The following is a 16,219-nucleotide window of genomic DNA, read 5'->3' as shown; positions in this document are numbered from 1 at the left end:
ACATGGACGTGCAGAGTCTGCACAGACCCATTACCAAAAACACCATCCAGGTGATATTTCCATAACTGGTGCCGGGACTTGGGACATACAAATATCCTTCGATCATCTTACACATTGACGAGAGCCTCCACCAAGTACCAGAGCATCCCAGAAGGGTTGGTTTCTACCTGCAGCAGAGATTTTTCATGAGACCATCAGGCACATATTGCTCCAGTTTTGTCAATCCTTTAATTACAGTAATGACATCCTTGTGTTTGGTATTACCCAAGCAGAACATGACCAAACGCTAGTAAAAGTGTCTCAGGTGCTTATGGATGCAGGGCTTACTCTAAACCTTGAGAAATGCAAAGTCGGCAATCCTGACCTACAATTCTTCAGACATATCTTCACTGGGCAGAGCATTATCCGTGACCCGGCGAGATACACACCATCAACCAACTCCAGCCACCAGCAACCCTGGCTGACCTCTGCTCCTTTATAGGTATGGTGTGGGTACTGTGCGCGATACATTGAGCACTATGCTACAACTACAGAACCCCTGAGACAGCTGCTCACGGCTGAAGCCACGTTGCAGTGGACACGTCCTTGTCAGCTGACGTTTGCGACCCTCAAGCTCGACCTCGCTAATGCACATCATTTGGCCTACTTTGACCCTAAGAAGACAGAGGTTACTGTGGATGCTAGCCTTGTGGGGCTTAGTGCCATCCTAGCACAATTCACGTTGGAAACAGCGCAAGAAAAATGAACTGTTGCGTATACCTGCAGGGCACTTTCCTAGACAGAAGTGGCATGCTCACAAGCCTGAGAAAAAAAGCCTTGTGGCTGTGTGGGCATGCAAGCTCTTCCACCATTTCCTGATTGGAAAGCCCTTCACGCTTGTCACGGACCACCAGGTGCAGCTTTCTTTCTTCGTTAACCCCCCCCCCCACACACACATGCCCCCTCACATAGAACGGTGGGGAATGAGGCTCCAGACTTTATGCCATGGCCAGGGAAGGACCATAACCCGGCAGACTACATCTCAAGAAACCTGGGGGATGGTTCGAAGTCAGCAGATGGCCTGGTGGGGAAGGCATACACCAGGTACCTAGTGGAACAGGATCTGCCACCCACTGTGTCACTGAAGGATGTTTCAACGGCATCCAGGAATGACCCTACCATACAAGCCACAATCACGCTGACAAAAGATGACCAATGGAGGGGTTATGAGCAAGGCTTTGAGGGGCTGCTGGGAATCCACTGGGGTGATCTAAAAAGGTTGGCAACTATTTACACAGGACTGTCTGTCTCTGCCGATTCACTACTGATGCAAGGCATGCAACTGGTTATCCCAGCAGCACTACAAAAGGCAGTCATAGAGGTGGCACGTGGGGGCCATCGAGGTATGGTAAATACCTAATGGCTCTGACGTCATGTCTGGTTCCCTGGCATTGACGAAATGGTCCAGTCGGTGGTTGAACATTGCCAGGCATGCCAGGTGACAGCAAGAACAAGTACACCAGTGCCGATAGTGGTGAGAGATCAACCGGACACAGTGTGGCACGCAGTGGCCGTTAATTTTTACAGACCCACACCAGAAGGGTTATACGTCTGTGATCATAGATGTGTACTCCTAATTCCCCATTACCATGATTACATCATCAACAGCTTTCAGGTCAACAGCTCAAACAATGGACAACGTATTCAGTAAGTGGGGCATTCCAGGGATCATTAAATCAGAAAATGGTCCACCATTTCAGAGTAACAACTTCACGAGACTAGCAGCACACCTTGGGTTCAACACCACAAAATAACACTGTTGTGGCCCCAGGCTGATGGCATAGCCGAGAGGTTTATGGGGACAATTAAGAGGACGGCCCAAAAAAGCAGAAGTGGACAACATGCTCTTACAGCAGACACTGTGCAAGGTGCTGAGACAGTACAGGACAACGCTGCATGGATCAACAGGAGTCACTCATGCTGAATTTATGAAGGACAGGCCTCTCAAGACAAGGATGCCGAGCTGTATCACACCTACAAGTGTCAGTGATGAGGAAATCTGAGCGAGAGAGAGACAAACAAAAGAAGATTGCTGCTAAAGCATACACAAATCAATGTAGGGGGGGTATCTCCAAAAAACGTTGATGCTGGAGAGGAAGTACTTGTGCAGCAAAGACAAACGGGGAAGACTGATGGAAGGAAAATGGCTGACATGGCTATGGCCATGGCACAAAAAGGGTTCACGGTGGCATTTGACAACAAGTGGTCACGTGAAAAGCATCACATTTCCACCCATCCCGAAGAACAAGTGAAGAAGGGTTGACGCGTGAAAGAGAGGAGCAGACGCCAGATGAAGTAGAGGAAAGAGACAACACAGAAGAAGAGGTGCCAAGCCTGTCTCCTGAACCAAAGCCACCTCACGTAAATTCGGGGAGAGTTATCAGACGGCCTCGCCGATGGGTGGAAGAGATATAGACCTGCACATATAAGAGGGGTGAAGGTGTTATGTCCTAAAAGGGAGACTGTAGTTACAGGAGGGGCTGAGAGGGAGGAGGGTGGACAATGGGAAGTGACATGGGAGGAAAGGAAACAGGAGCTGCATGTACGAGATTAAAGAGAAAGGTTGTCCCTAAACTTTGTCTCCGGTGTCTGCTTTTCCTCCGCAGCTCTCCTTGATGAGGAAGCTACATCACTGTCTGCATCGGAATTAAAGTAACCACTTGGCCATTAGCTTAAAGTGCCCACTGAAGAACTGCAGATAGATTGCAGCCCTTTGTTAGACCCCCACAACTGACCAGGAAAGAAGAGGACTAAGAGCCAGTGCGACAGCTGGAGCCATGTGACAAAAAGGCACCCGTACAGCGTAGAGGGTCCCAAGCTGCATCCAACTGCTTTTTGCAAATAATGTCAAGAGCGTGCATAGGATCAGCTCTGAACATTGCACGCTCCAGCCATATCTCTTCGTTCAGAAGGGACGCACTCTCGTTACCTGTACGCGACCGAATCACATTACGATCACTAGTCATCATGCACAAATGTCTCTCAAATACAGCCCCAAAATACATCACGAACAAATTCTCCAGAACCCAGTTCAACAGACCTACCAGATCCAACTATCTGAAACGACTCACCATCCCTAACTACAAACGGCTGAAGGATCCAACTTCCCAGTGCTCACTGCCAAATGTTGGAATTCACTACAACCAACCATTAAATCTGAAATCTCATTTTGGGCCTTCAGAGCCAAGACCAAATCTTGGCTTTTTTCCCAAACCACCGTCTAGCACACTAGACTAATTGCCACATTTAAACTACATATAATGTATATACTGCACACACAAACGGATTATCATTTTAGGATCACACACCCTGGCTACTGCTGACCTATATTTACTCGGGTTGACTGTAATCTCGCTCGCCAAAAGTCAGAACATGCCCGACTGAATCTATCTGTAAATACATTATCTACTGTGTTGTGATCCTTTAACTATGTAACTGTAAATCTGTTATCAACTATATCCTATTATGTAACCTATTGTGTAAACTACTATGTAACCTATATGTCTTTCAAGTACAAACGCCCAGTTACCCTTGGGTTAAGTGCGCTATATAAGTAATAAACTAAATTAATGTGCACTATTGCAATTCTGTCACATATGTACATTCATGATTTTTAAAGTCAGAAAACCTGTAGTATTCAGCTGTGTCGCACTCCTGTAGTTGTTTGGCTACAACTGGTTCAGGAAGGTGGGCCTGGCAGTTGGACCAGAGCATCAGGGGGTTGCATGGCAGCCTTGCACATGGTCTCCAAAGGGGCGTTGTGAAGCCGCAAGTCCAGTGGGCACGCGTGCGAAGTCCAGTTCATGGCTTGGGTGGGGAATCGGGCAGGGTCAAGAAGTTGCTTGACAACTGCTTAATTCAGTTCACTTCATTGGCTCACCAGCTTGAATCGGACTGTTTAACGGTGTAGTGTGTGGATTGCGTCTTAGCAGGCGCTGCCTTATCTTGGACAAAGCATTAAGTGACCCATGAGCGAACCAGTCTTGAACAACTATCTGGCTTTTGTGGCTGGATTTCGTCGAATGTTCATGTGTCCAAATACCAAGTGTAAAGCCGATGAGGTTCTTTGATTTGCAGCGTGCTTCTGACGTCACACCATTGAGGCAGTGAGCTGCTGCGACCAAATGGGTTACAGGAATGCAGTATTGAGGAGAACATCAAGTGTGAGCTGAATACACCCTCCACCACATGCAGCTTTTAATTCATCTTGATCTGCAGGACTAATTTAATCCGCAGAAAATGAACATGGAGATGCGAAAAGAAAACGGCTCTGGGGTGTTATCCTCTATGCAGAGAGTTCCTGAAGAGAAATGCAGTTTGACAGCGTCCTTTTAACCATTACATGAAGGGGAAGAAGAGCACTGTAAGGTTTCGGAGTTCAGTGATGGTCTGATTTCTCAAGGTTGCTTGTAATATATGATTAATTGGGAAGGTTATCGTGTTCATTGGCCGTCTTGGGATCCAGCTTCCGGTCTTCATTCTCCTCCATTGGTGTGCATTTCCTATCAATATCTCTCAGACGTAGCTGGAGTTCTGGTGGGGCTATGGTGAGTGCATCGCTATGCAAGGCACTCAGCTGTTTGTCCATGGCCCCAGGGATGGCCTAGGGTGCTGGGCCAGCATGGCGACCTGGGCCGTCAGTGACTACATTGCAGGCAGTGGCATCCTGGGCACCAGTGCCTCCTGCGGCCTGTGCATCTTCAATGCCTCTCCATCTCTCTATTAGACAGGTGGTTCCAGCCTAAGTGTAGGCTTCGGTATGAGAGGAAATTCTTGAAATAACTCAAGCTACCCGTTTCCCTGTGCAGACTTGAATGCATCTCATCTGAGTTGACCATTGTTGGGCAACTGGTTTTGAAGTGGTATGGTTAGCATTACATGAACTAGTCAAAGGGTGAATTATTTTTGTATTTATAGATTCTGTTGGTTCTCTTAATGCTGTGTGTTTTGTTTTTGCTAGTCTCTAAGGCTTGGATTCAGAGAATGCTGCCTTTTTTTGTTGCCAAGTGATTCTAAAGTGTTTACACAATTATCCTGGGAAGGAAAGCCTCTGAGCCTCATCACAAGTTGGGCGGTGCGGGAAAAAAGCAGTGCTAACGCTATTACCGAAGCGTTACCGCCCAGCCCAACTATGAGTTGGGCAGAAAGTTGGAGATTTACCTCGAGCTATGAGCAGGGGGTAAATCTGATGCCTCTCTGCCCATTTGCGGTGTTATCTCCGCAGCACTATTAGCGCTGTGGTAATTGCGTAGAAAATGCACCATTGGGTCCAATTGACCCAATATAAATGGGGATTTACCACCCCAACATAACTCGGGATCCGGTGCTACCAAGTTGGGGTAACGCTATTTGCGTTGGGCTGTATCCCAGCAAATTTACCTCTGGGACACCGCCCACTCGTGATGAGGTCCATCGTTGAAGCAATAGAGAAAGGAGAGCATTTTTTTGCATTTTGATCAAAGTAGTGGAACCACTGCCTGTCTGCATAATGTAGCATGAGGTCCAGGATATTCCTGTTAACCAGAGACATGCAATGGCTTGGGCTAAACTGTGGGCCACTTAATAATGAACAACTTCTCCAACACAAGAGAAAGCGAGAGAGCGCAAGCGTGATACAGAGCACAAGAGAGACAGAGTGCACGAGAGTGAGAGAGACAGAGCACGCAAAAGAGAGAGACTGACAGAGTGCACGCTAGAGAGAGAGAGAGAGAGAGAGCGAGAGACAGAGCGCGAGCGTGCAATATGCAGAACATGCGAGTGACAGAGTGCACGCGAGAGACATAGTGCGCGAGACAGAGCGCGAGCGTGCAATATGCAGAGCATGCGAGTGACAGAGTGCACGCGAGAGACAAGGTAAGGAGAAGGTGGGAGAGAGGGGGAGGGGTGGAAGAGAGAAGAAGAGAAGGGGGAGAGGGAGTACCTGGGCATCTCTGCTCGTGTGTTGGATCTTTGGCAGAGGGGAAGGACACAAAGAGCACCGGAATGTGCTGGGGTGCTTCTTCCCGGGGGGACGAGAAGTAAGGGTCTTCCCTGAAAAGAAAAGAAGTCAAGGAAAAATAAATTCAGACGGACCATATTGATGTCTGTAAGTTTGATACTATTGAAAATAAAGGACGGAAAACAGATGGAGGCTAAATCTCTTAACTGGCCCCAGCACAATAGTGATTTTGGAGCAGAAGGGGTGGATGGATGCCGGTAAAGGGGCGATTATCCCACAGGCCAATCTCTATGAAAGGAAGACACTACGGGTTCAAAGTCCCTAGAAAGTGACGCGGTGAGTTGTAAATATCCCCATTCTGTAAAACGTCGACCTCTGCCGTGCTAGAGTGATGTGGGTTAGTGAATTCCTAAGGAGGTTTGGGGTAGTTCTAAAACCCCCAACGGAAAGCTAGCAGAACCGTGAATGATATTGTCTCTATGTATTGTCAGGGTTAGAAGATTACCAGAAGACACTTTGCACCAGCACAAAACACTAATGCTTGCATGTCGGAGCACTCGTAGTTTTGTTCGTTTATTTCTTGAGAAGAACAATAATCCTGAGCTGGAGGATAAAGTACAGGCAGCCCAAATGTGCACATTCTGCATGGATGGCATGCAGGCTTGGCGTGAAAGTATACATTTCTCTGGGATGTGGGTCACTTTATCCAGTCAGGGAGATGGCAATCACCTAGAGTATTCGTGGACTGTTAGTGATATTTACCCCCAGAAGCGCCAACACTGACTCGCCAAAAGAAAGAAGCCCTTAATAAGGGTCCTCTCTTGAAAACATCAGGGGGTAAGGGTATAGTGTTAAACAAAAGCATTTAGCTCGTTTTAGAAATATACAATAAACACAAGATCATGCCGAGATCATCATATTAGCCTACTAAGGGTGCAATTTCTATAGGTGTTTAATACAAGCTGTACTTTGAATAACGCTGGCCATCTCAACGACCCCCATGGATTCCTGAGTGTACCAATAGATAGCATTTTTTGGCTGTGGACTAAAGAATTCCAAGACATTTTACACTTCTCGGAACACCATAACACTGCATCGCTCACGGGGAACCCCGATGGCCGTCAAATCTTGCAACTTTGCTTGTGACTCTGCAGATGAGGACTGTAGGAGATGAAAAGGCCACATTTACCTTTAGAAACTGAGATGGAGAATCTCTGCAGGAGATCCACAGAAGGTCCTATCTGAATAATTCCCCTAGCACGCCGCTTACCCGAGCCCCTGAGGAGAGTTGAGGCCTCGCTCCGCTGAGCGTCTGCGGAACCCTTAAATTGGAATTCACTTATTCACAGTATTCTGTTGCTGGAGGAGAGAGCTGCTTTTCCTGAAAGAACGTTCGTTTGTTGAAACATTTTCCTTGGCACTGCGAGCCACGGAGGGCTCTTGCCGAGGCACGCTCGCTTCCGGGAGGAGGCGGAGCCAACCAGCGATCACGTGGGCAATCACGTGACTTTGTGCAGCCTCATAGAGCAGCCCAAACCGCCCGAGCGGTGTATTCTGTTGCTGGAGGAGAGAGCTGCTTTTCCTGAAAGAACGTTCGTTTGTTGAAACATTTTCCTCGGCACTGCGAGCCACGGAGGGCTCTTGCCGAGGCACGCTCGCTTCCGGGAGGAGGCGGAGCCAACCGGCGATCACGTGGGCAATCACGTGACTTTGTGCAGCCTCATAGAGCAGCCCAAACCACCCTTGCGGCGTTAAGCCCGTCTGCGGAGTAAAGGGCGGTGCAGTCCATCTTTAGCTGCACTGTTTTGCTATTATTTATTTATTGGACATCTGTATGGCGCCTGTACAGCAGATACCGCAGGATAAAAAGAAGGGATGGGGTAGTTTGAGGACAGAGGAGAAAAACAACAATAACTGTCCTACTAGGCCTTGTGACAAGAGGATTGTGCAAGTGCAGTATAAAGAAGTGCATGGGACAGGGTGCAGATCTGGGTTGAAGGATGCGAGAGGGAGAAGTACTGGGGGGGGGGGCAAGGGGCTGGGCAGGTGCTAAAGTGGTGCCATAGGGGGCAGGTGCCAGGGGGAGGACTAGTGGTAAGGAGAAATTGTGCAAAGGAGGGTGTGGACAGCCTCGGAAGGCAATTCAGGGAAGGATGCCTGAGGGCAAGTGCAGGTAGGAAGGGATGCGGGGGGAGGGCCGGACCCCAGTGAGACTCAAGCAGCCTCATTGATTCCAGGGAATCGCCACAATTCCGGGGATATCCCTCTATGCTTAGCTGTGGCAAGGGAGGCAATAGGCATTAAAAAAAATAATACAAACGGATGTCCGTCACTAACTCTCTGATGCCAGTGCAGCATTTGGACTTTCCACACTCAGAAACCAACTCACGTGTCATTCAGGTTTTTGTTAGGGAAAATGAAGAAGTTTGTTGCAGGGAGCCCCAACTCTTCCTTGGTACCATCCAAACCAACAAAGACGCTGAAACCAGCCAACCCATGGCGCACACAGCTCAGCTGAGACCGGATACCTGCAGGAGCGACACAAAAAGCAATTAGATCCTCCCGAGGACCGCTTTCTCATTCTTCATCTGGAGAGGAAAGGAAAGCTGGCTCTCAGGTAAAACTTGCATAGCCTACACATTACACAACCTCCCCTAAAAGGCCATCAGCACAATAAATAACTTCCAATATTTGATATACCCGGGCTCCAACTTTCATCACTTCCATGCAGATGTCCCCTTCTAGCCTGCAAACTACTTATTTTTCAGGTACTCAACACCAGGCTCACACACAAGTAGCCTAGCCACAGAAATACGTGAAAACACCAAACTTTGCCTTTTGTAAAATCTTCCCGAAGTTGAGGAAGCATCTTCCCAAAGTTGACAAAATCTTTACATTTAACAGAAAGAAGCATGCAAACATTCTGAATTTGCAGTATTCTTTCCCCATATAAAATATTTACTGCAAAGTAACCGTTGTTCCTATTATCGGTTATGACGGTTTGCCAAGTGCTCCAGTTTGGGCCAAGTGTGTTTCTTTTGCAGACAACATTAACTCATGCACATTTGTGGGAAAAGGGGTGCAGATAAACTCATTCGCCCCTTTTGTCTAGCAACGTTGCATTTTGTTTGGTTCCCTTCGAAAGGCCATATGAGAATGACGTGTCGAAATGTGTACTATGTGTTTATGCCCAATAGAGACTTGTCAGAAGAGCAGGCCAAAGTCATTATATGTTTGAAGCTCACCAGCTCCTGATTCTGAAAACTTCTCTAATCCCACTTATCCACATCACCTGGCAATCTCAGCTTCTCAGCAAGGGGTATCAAGATGCATAGCTTGTACAGGTAAAAGAAAGCACTGCGAACTGAATACCTCCTGCCAGGTTCAGCCAGTGCAGTAGACAAAGCAATGGCATTACATGATCAAACCTTGTGGTTTATGGCACAAGCCTTACTGCTCAGCGTAGGATTGCCCTCGGGAGCAAGAGCAGATTTGTACAACCCTAAAACGACCACGTTTCCACAATCCGGTCGGGAACATACAAGGGAATGGGCGAAAATTAAATAGCAACTTAGAAACATTAAAATTAGCAATTCTAACTTTTCTCTACATCTTAAATAACTCCAAATGTAAAGGTGCATTTATTAAACACTAGCTGGGATACCCGGCGTTGCCCGTGTCCTGATCGAGTGGTGTCTCATGTGCCCTGGAAGATGTTGCTCTTGTCCTCTGGTCAACAAGTCATGCCGCTGTTTGTTGTTGTGTTTCAGAAGCTCTTGATATTGATTTTCGCTTTGCATCAGATGGAGCTTTTCCAAGTGATGCTCTTTTTTTGTGCGGCATGTTTCAGTCAATTAATGGCTTCAGCACATTTGAGAAAGTGTCTAAAAGATTGATTGATTGTGCTCTCTTCTTGTGAATGAACTTGAGTGAACTGTAACCTTGCCATTTCCCATATTTGGAGTGGCGTGATAAAATGCTTCAATAAACACTTTCGAACTGTATACAGTAATAATACATTTCAGAGGAATAACCAACAAATCGAACATTTTGCTTCAGACACTTTTCCAAACGTTGCCTCCTTCTTGTACTACTGTGGTGATTTGGGGTGCGCATCAGTAAATGAGGGTGTCTACGGAAGGATTTTTTTGCATCCAAACATAGACTACAATCTTGCCGCCGACAAATGAGGAAACCATGCAAAATCTGGTAGCAGTGGGTCCAACAGTGTTGATTTGTATAGCCGGACAAAAATACACACATACATACACACATTCTGCTTTATATATATAAAGATACCCCAAATACACTTGCCACTTTTTTTAAAAACGTTACTCCGATTGGCTGAAAGCTTTTCCTTTGGCATAAAAAAAACCACTAAATACATTTCTGCAGGAGATCTTTTAATTTTCAGTTTGTATTAGAAAGATGAAAAACCTTTAAAAAACGACTAAATTACCAACTAAAAGAGCAAAGAGGTCAAATAAAGTCGTGTGAATACGGTGATGTTATGAAAAAAGCCAAAGGTGCCGAGCATTTCGACTCAAACATGCCCAGACTAATAAACATTCCATGAAGATCTATGCACTGCTTGGACCCTGCTCTATGCAACGAGTGGACCCTGTCTTCCGCTTGTGCATTTCTTCCCTCCATTCCTTTTTCCTCCTCTCCTGGCCCAGTTGGAGGTCCTGTTTTTTTCTCATCACCCTTCCTTTTTCTTCTGTTTGATGGAGCGGGACATTGATGGTCATTGCTGTTGCTATAGATTCAGTGTTGGCAAAACACTACCTCAGAACGTGCTCACTGTACAGAAATATGACTTTCATAGTATGTTCCAATTTGATTGCTTATCAAACTGTTAATATTAAAACAAGAAAACGTTTGCTACTTAAGTAAGGAGCAAGGCGTTAAATGCACACATCTCCACTCAAGACCAACCTCTCTCTCTCAGCTGCGCAACCCTAGATAACTGAATAGGTGCAGAAGCTTGCACCCCGCTCACTTGGTTTCAGCACGCACATACCAGTACATAGTATTAACATTCCAGAATTAAAGAAGTCATTCTTTTGGTGTAAGTTTACCCGGTAATGCCTGAAGCTCCGCGGGGAGAAGCTTCTCATAGGTATTGAATATTCCAGCGTCTGAAATCACGGACTGGGCATAGATATTCACAGGGTCTCGTCCTTTCCTCTGAACATTAACACCTGAGGAAAAAAAATCAGAGGTGAACCGGTCCTCACACCTGGAGGAGAGGAGTATGTCTGCTGAGCTCCTGCGGTACATGTGTGTGGCTCGAGTAGGGTGGTGGGCGAGGTGAGTAAGTCTTTCACTCTTCTTAGGTCAATACATTCCATACCGGTGGTTGGGCAACAGCACCTGTGTTAGTGATAAATCTATATGTGCGCATGCCATATACACAGTCAATGCAAACATGTACTCGCGTTAGGATAAAGGTGAATGTTACATTTTAGAAATGAAAGTCAAACATTGGTCTGCAATTCCTTTTACTTTCTACTGATGCAGGATTCACTTCTCTTGCGTTTTCAATGGTTTGTCGGTCAAAGACTCTTTAGGGTACATTTGGGCAATTGAATCACATCAAAATAATCTCGTTTGGGATCAATATTTTTTTAATGTTACCTTTATGTCACTTTTATGTTTTCAATTTCAATTCAGTATTCTATGTATAAAAGCTTTTAATGATTTGATTCAGTACTCCGAAAGAGAGTCCTCTGTATTGAACCTCGATTCAATATTCAACCTTTTCACATGGGGAGTCCTGCACTTTGTGCAGCAACATTATTGCGCAAGTGCCATAGCACAACATGTCAAGCAGCCCAGGGATCCAGAAATCAGGGCTTCCTAGAGATAGCTTCAGGATGATACCCACGGGCTCCATGCCCTCACCAGAGACACTATGCCCATTTACTTGAAGCCAAAGTCTGCAGTGGTATTTCACAACTGGCATCACTTCAGCCACTCACCACAACCTTGGCCACTGCTAGTGGTGACATAGGGAATGCTGTTCTTCTTGGTGATGCTGCAACACCTTCCGGACCAACCACCGCAGGCCGCAGCTCCAGGAGACTACAACGTTCATTCATCGCCCGTTTTTTTTAAGCTGAGATTTTTGTTGAAAGATTTCAGCCGAAAAAAACAAATAGAAAAGTAGGTTAAGGGCATATAAGGTGTAGGGGTGGTGGGCGGATAGGGAATAAATAAAAGGGAAGGGGGGGTTGTGGTGGTAACTCCCCCAAACAAAAAAGAAAGACATTTGGTGAGTTTTTTCGGCAAGAACATTTCGGCAAAAAACTCTGCAAAAAGAATCCAGGTATGAATCAACATTGAACAGGTGCAGGAGGGCTAACACCTGCCATAAATATCCACATACTTACAACAGGCCGTGCATGATCTGTGGGCCAGAAAGGCTACCAATGGGCTAAACACCTGGTGCCATTCACACACTCAATGCACATTCTACCAAATCTATCATGCAAGGCACTCAGCACGGCTCCCTAATGCTGAAACGTCACACCAAAGCAACCTCAGTATTTGTCCTTCTATATGCCAATTATCTGCAGGTCCTGCAAGCCTCTTCTACCAACACAGCGCCCCGTCTATTAAGTGATGCAAATCCGATAACCCCACCCTCCATGTGCTCAACATAGGCCCATCTTTCTCCATTTATTTATTTATTTATGGCATTTGTTATACGCCCAGAAACTGGGGTTTCACGGCGTAGGTTACAGAAGTTTTACATCTCTGGTTACAAAGGAGAACATTTTTTTTTTACATGCATGGTACAGTGCATGTTGGGTAATACAATTGGGTCACAGATTACAAAGAAATGCCTAGACAGAGTTGCATTAACAGTTTGGACAATGTAATAAATCATGGGTGCAGTGTTCGTGGGATAGACTGTACTAGGTTGTGTGGCTTAGTCAGATAGGCAATTTAAATATTGCTAGTTAGTATCTGTTGAACAGCCAGGTTTTTAGTGATTTCTTAAATTGCAGGTGGGAGGGTTCATTTCTGGTAAGGAGTGGGAGGGAGTTCCAGGACTCCAACCCCAGGAAGACACACAGGGCTGATGCCTGTCCACTTATGCACTAACCACAATCGCCCCCCCCCACACCAGACCAGTCTGGGGAGGTGTTGCTCTTCTTGCCCATTCTGTGGTCTTCCAGTATGTATGAAAAGTCTACTCTAAATCTTTAGGTCTGCAATGATTTTGCACATTATAAATACCAAAATCAAAAATTCAATTCCCTGCACCCCATTACACTCACCACAGGCCCTTCCGGTTCCATCTACCAGGATCCTTTTCACTGGTGCCCTGGCTAGGACTGCGCCACCAGCCTTTTCAATCACTGGTATGAGGTGAAAAGCAATCTCACTGGCACCGCCGCATGGGTACCAGGCCCCCTCCAGGAAGTGTTCAACCAGTAAAGCATGCTGTGAAAAGCTGGCATTCCGTGGGAGGACACCTGCATGGGAGGCCAAGGAATAAGAGTTTACGAGCCATTTGGAAGGGAAGCAAGCATCTCTTGGTTAATTCAATGCAGAACAGCAGCTGCTTGTCATCTAAGAAGAAGGGCAAACTGAAGGATTGGATGCTCCCGATTCTGCTACAAGGGAAATGGACTGGTCGGTTGGAAAATGGCAGACTTTCCCTGGTAGACCCGGGCTTCGGAAAAGTCAGTAGTGCTGCGACAAAGTCATTGTCATTTCCTCACATACTAACGTCTCTTCACTACCAGCCTTTCTGGAATCATTATTAAAGCGCGAGTGATAGTCGCAAAGGTGACACCCAATCGGGGGAAATTTCCATGCTTTCCTATAGACCAGTCACCCATTAAAAAAGGAATAAGCGCCTGGTAAACCGCAAAAAAGTAGGTTTGCTGGTAGATCCCAGTTCCAATGCTTTGAACTACAAACACTTTCTATTCATTGCATTGATCCCATGCACCTGCTATTTACGGGACATGTGTCTTACAGACTCCAATATCTATTGTAGTTTATGGACCATTACCACCGTGGGCTCAAGATTCACCCTTGCAAGCAATGCCAAGGGGACTGCGACAATCGCACTATAGTGGAGCCACTCGCAGGTCTTGCAGACGCATGAAATACTGCCCTAATGGGAAGGAAAGAAACCTTTGGAAGTATGGCATGTACTACATAGCATGCACAAAGTCTGCTTAAGGTAGTTTGGAATTGTTCTCAAGAGAAGGGCTGCCATCTCAGGCAAGTACAGAAGGTACCCTTTGAAAACAACTTGACCTACAGCTTCTCAATAAATTCGACCCAAAAAAAACGTGTTGACCAAAGGGAAAAAAGGTAATGGGTTAGACAGGAAAACATTAGGTAAAGTCAGCAGTTGAGAGGGAAAGGCAGACAAATTTGTGCAAGGAGAGTACTCTCCGGAACACGTGAGAGTTTATAGAAGGTACTCCAGCCACCTTGACTAAAACAGAAAAAAAGTTTTAATTGTCGAAACTCACAATGAAAATAGTTTGCTTGTATTCTCAGTCCGGCCTTTAGTAAAAGGCAAAGCAAAGGAGGCGTGCTTAGATGGTGAACCACTCTCCTGTGTTTGTTCGAAACAGCATGACTGATATTAATTGTGTTGACTTCTCCCATGGCCGGTATTCCCTCTTGGCTATATATGGGATACATTACTCACCGTAATCGTATTTCTGATGCTTGTATCTGCTTAGATTCACATGCTGTGCATAGGCCGACATCTAGTGGAAGCTGCGGAGTATTACAGTTTGTTTTTCGAAACTCGAAAATGGGCGTCGACACAGGCGTGCCAGTAATACTATCCCTAGTGTGACGTCCACTGTACCCAAGATCCCTCACGCGTCTGGGATCCTCAGATTGTATTTTTTCTGACATGAGGAAGCATGAGGAGTAGCGTGAGTACAGATAATCCAAGCAGATAGACAGAAAGGTAAGACTACAAGCAATCATGCGCCTTCTCTCGGAGGGGAGGAAGGGTGGGTCGCATGTGAATCTAAGCAGATACAAGCATCAGAAATACGATTACGGTGAGTAATGTATCCCTTCTGAGGCTTGTGGAATCTGCTTAGATCACATGCTGTGCATAGATTAGCGAGCAGTACCCGAAGAAGGAGGTGGGATGTGAGAAGGGTCATGAGCAAACAGGTGTCTTAGAACCGCTTGTCCCACTTGTGTATCTGTCTTGGAATGAGTGTCAATGCAGTAATGCTGAGTAAAGGTGTGAATAGAGCTCCAAGTAGCTGCTTTGCAAATGGTGTCGAGGGGAACATTTGCAATGAAAGCCAAAGTGGCCCCAATGCCTCTAGTAGAATGGGCCCTTGGCGTAAAAGGCAGAGTTTTTTCAGAAAGAGAGTAACACAGCTGTATACAGTTGATAATCCACTTCGAGATCGCGCCTTTAGAGACGCGATCCCCCTCTCTGCCTGTAGCTACGGAGACAAACAGTTGATCTGTTTTCCTTAGCGGTCTGGTTTTATTTACATAGTAGAGGACCGCCCTACGCACATCAAGGGTGTGTAGTTTCACCTCAGCCGAGCTTTGCGGGTTCTGGAAGAAAGCCGGAAGCTCGATGGACTGGTTTACATGGAATTTAGATATAAATTTAGGTGAGAACCTAGGGTGTGTGCGTAAAACCAGTTTGTCTTTGTGGATAGTAAAGAAAGGATCCTGCACTGACAGAGCCTGAATTTCACTGACCCTTCTTATAGAGGTAATGGCTACTAAGAAGGCCGTTTTATAAGTCAGGTGTTTGAGACTACTTTTATGCATGGGTTCGAAAGGGGGGCCCATGAGCTTAGCTAGCACCACATTGAGGTCCTATCCTGGCGGTGGGTTCGAAATAGGAGGGTGAAGTCTCTTTACTCCTTCCATGAAGGCTTTAACTACTGGTACTTTCCACCACAATACTTTGTTATGATATGATATGATATGATATGATATGGTATTTGTAACGCGCCTATACACAAGTGTTTCAAGGCGCGACGAGGCAGGGAGGGAGGGAAACAAGGGGAAGACAGACAAACGATCCTACTAGGCCAGGTGTCATTCAGATCGTGCAAGTGCAGAGGTAAGGGGAAAAGGAGAAAGTGGAGGGGGAGGAGGTGGGGGGGGGAAAGTGCAGTACAAGGTAAGTAGCGTAATAAAATAATAAATAATAAATAATAAATAATAAATAAAAGGGCCAGCTGGTGGCAAGTGCGAGGTAAGTGCAGAGCA

General features: G+C 46.1%; 1 protein-coding gene across 1 annotated transcript in view; it reads right to left on the bottom strand.

The window, feature by feature from the left end:
• Positions 1-16,219, bottom strand: part of LOC138492015 (all-trans-retinol 13,14-reductase-like) — a 291,725-nt gene that overhangs the window by 81,710 nt on the left and 193,796 nt on the right. Inside the window, exons 5-8 of the mRNA XM_069618934.1 lie at positions 13,267-13,464; positions 11,059-11,181; positions 8,367-8,505; positions 5,960-6,069 (exon numbers count right to left, since the gene is read on the bottom strand). Of these exons, the coding sequence (XP_069475035.1) occupies positions 5,960-6,069; positions 8,367-8,505; positions 11,059-11,181; positions 13,267-13,464 (570 nt within the window). The remainder of the gene's footprint in view (positions 1-5,959; positions 6,070-8,366; positions 8,506-11,058; positions 11,182-13,266; positions 13,465-16,219) is intronic.

The sequence above is a fragment of the Ambystoma mexicanum genome, chromosome 10 (assembly GCF_040938575.1).
Source record: "Ambystoma mexicanum isolate Mex_15411 chromosome 10, UKY_AmexF1_1, whole genome shotgun sequence".
Lineage (NCBI taxonomy): Eukaryota > Metazoa > Chordata > Amphibia > Caudata > Ambystomatidae > Ambystoma > Ambystoma mexicanum.
This window is presented reverse-complemented; position numbering and strand designations above follow the sequence as displayed.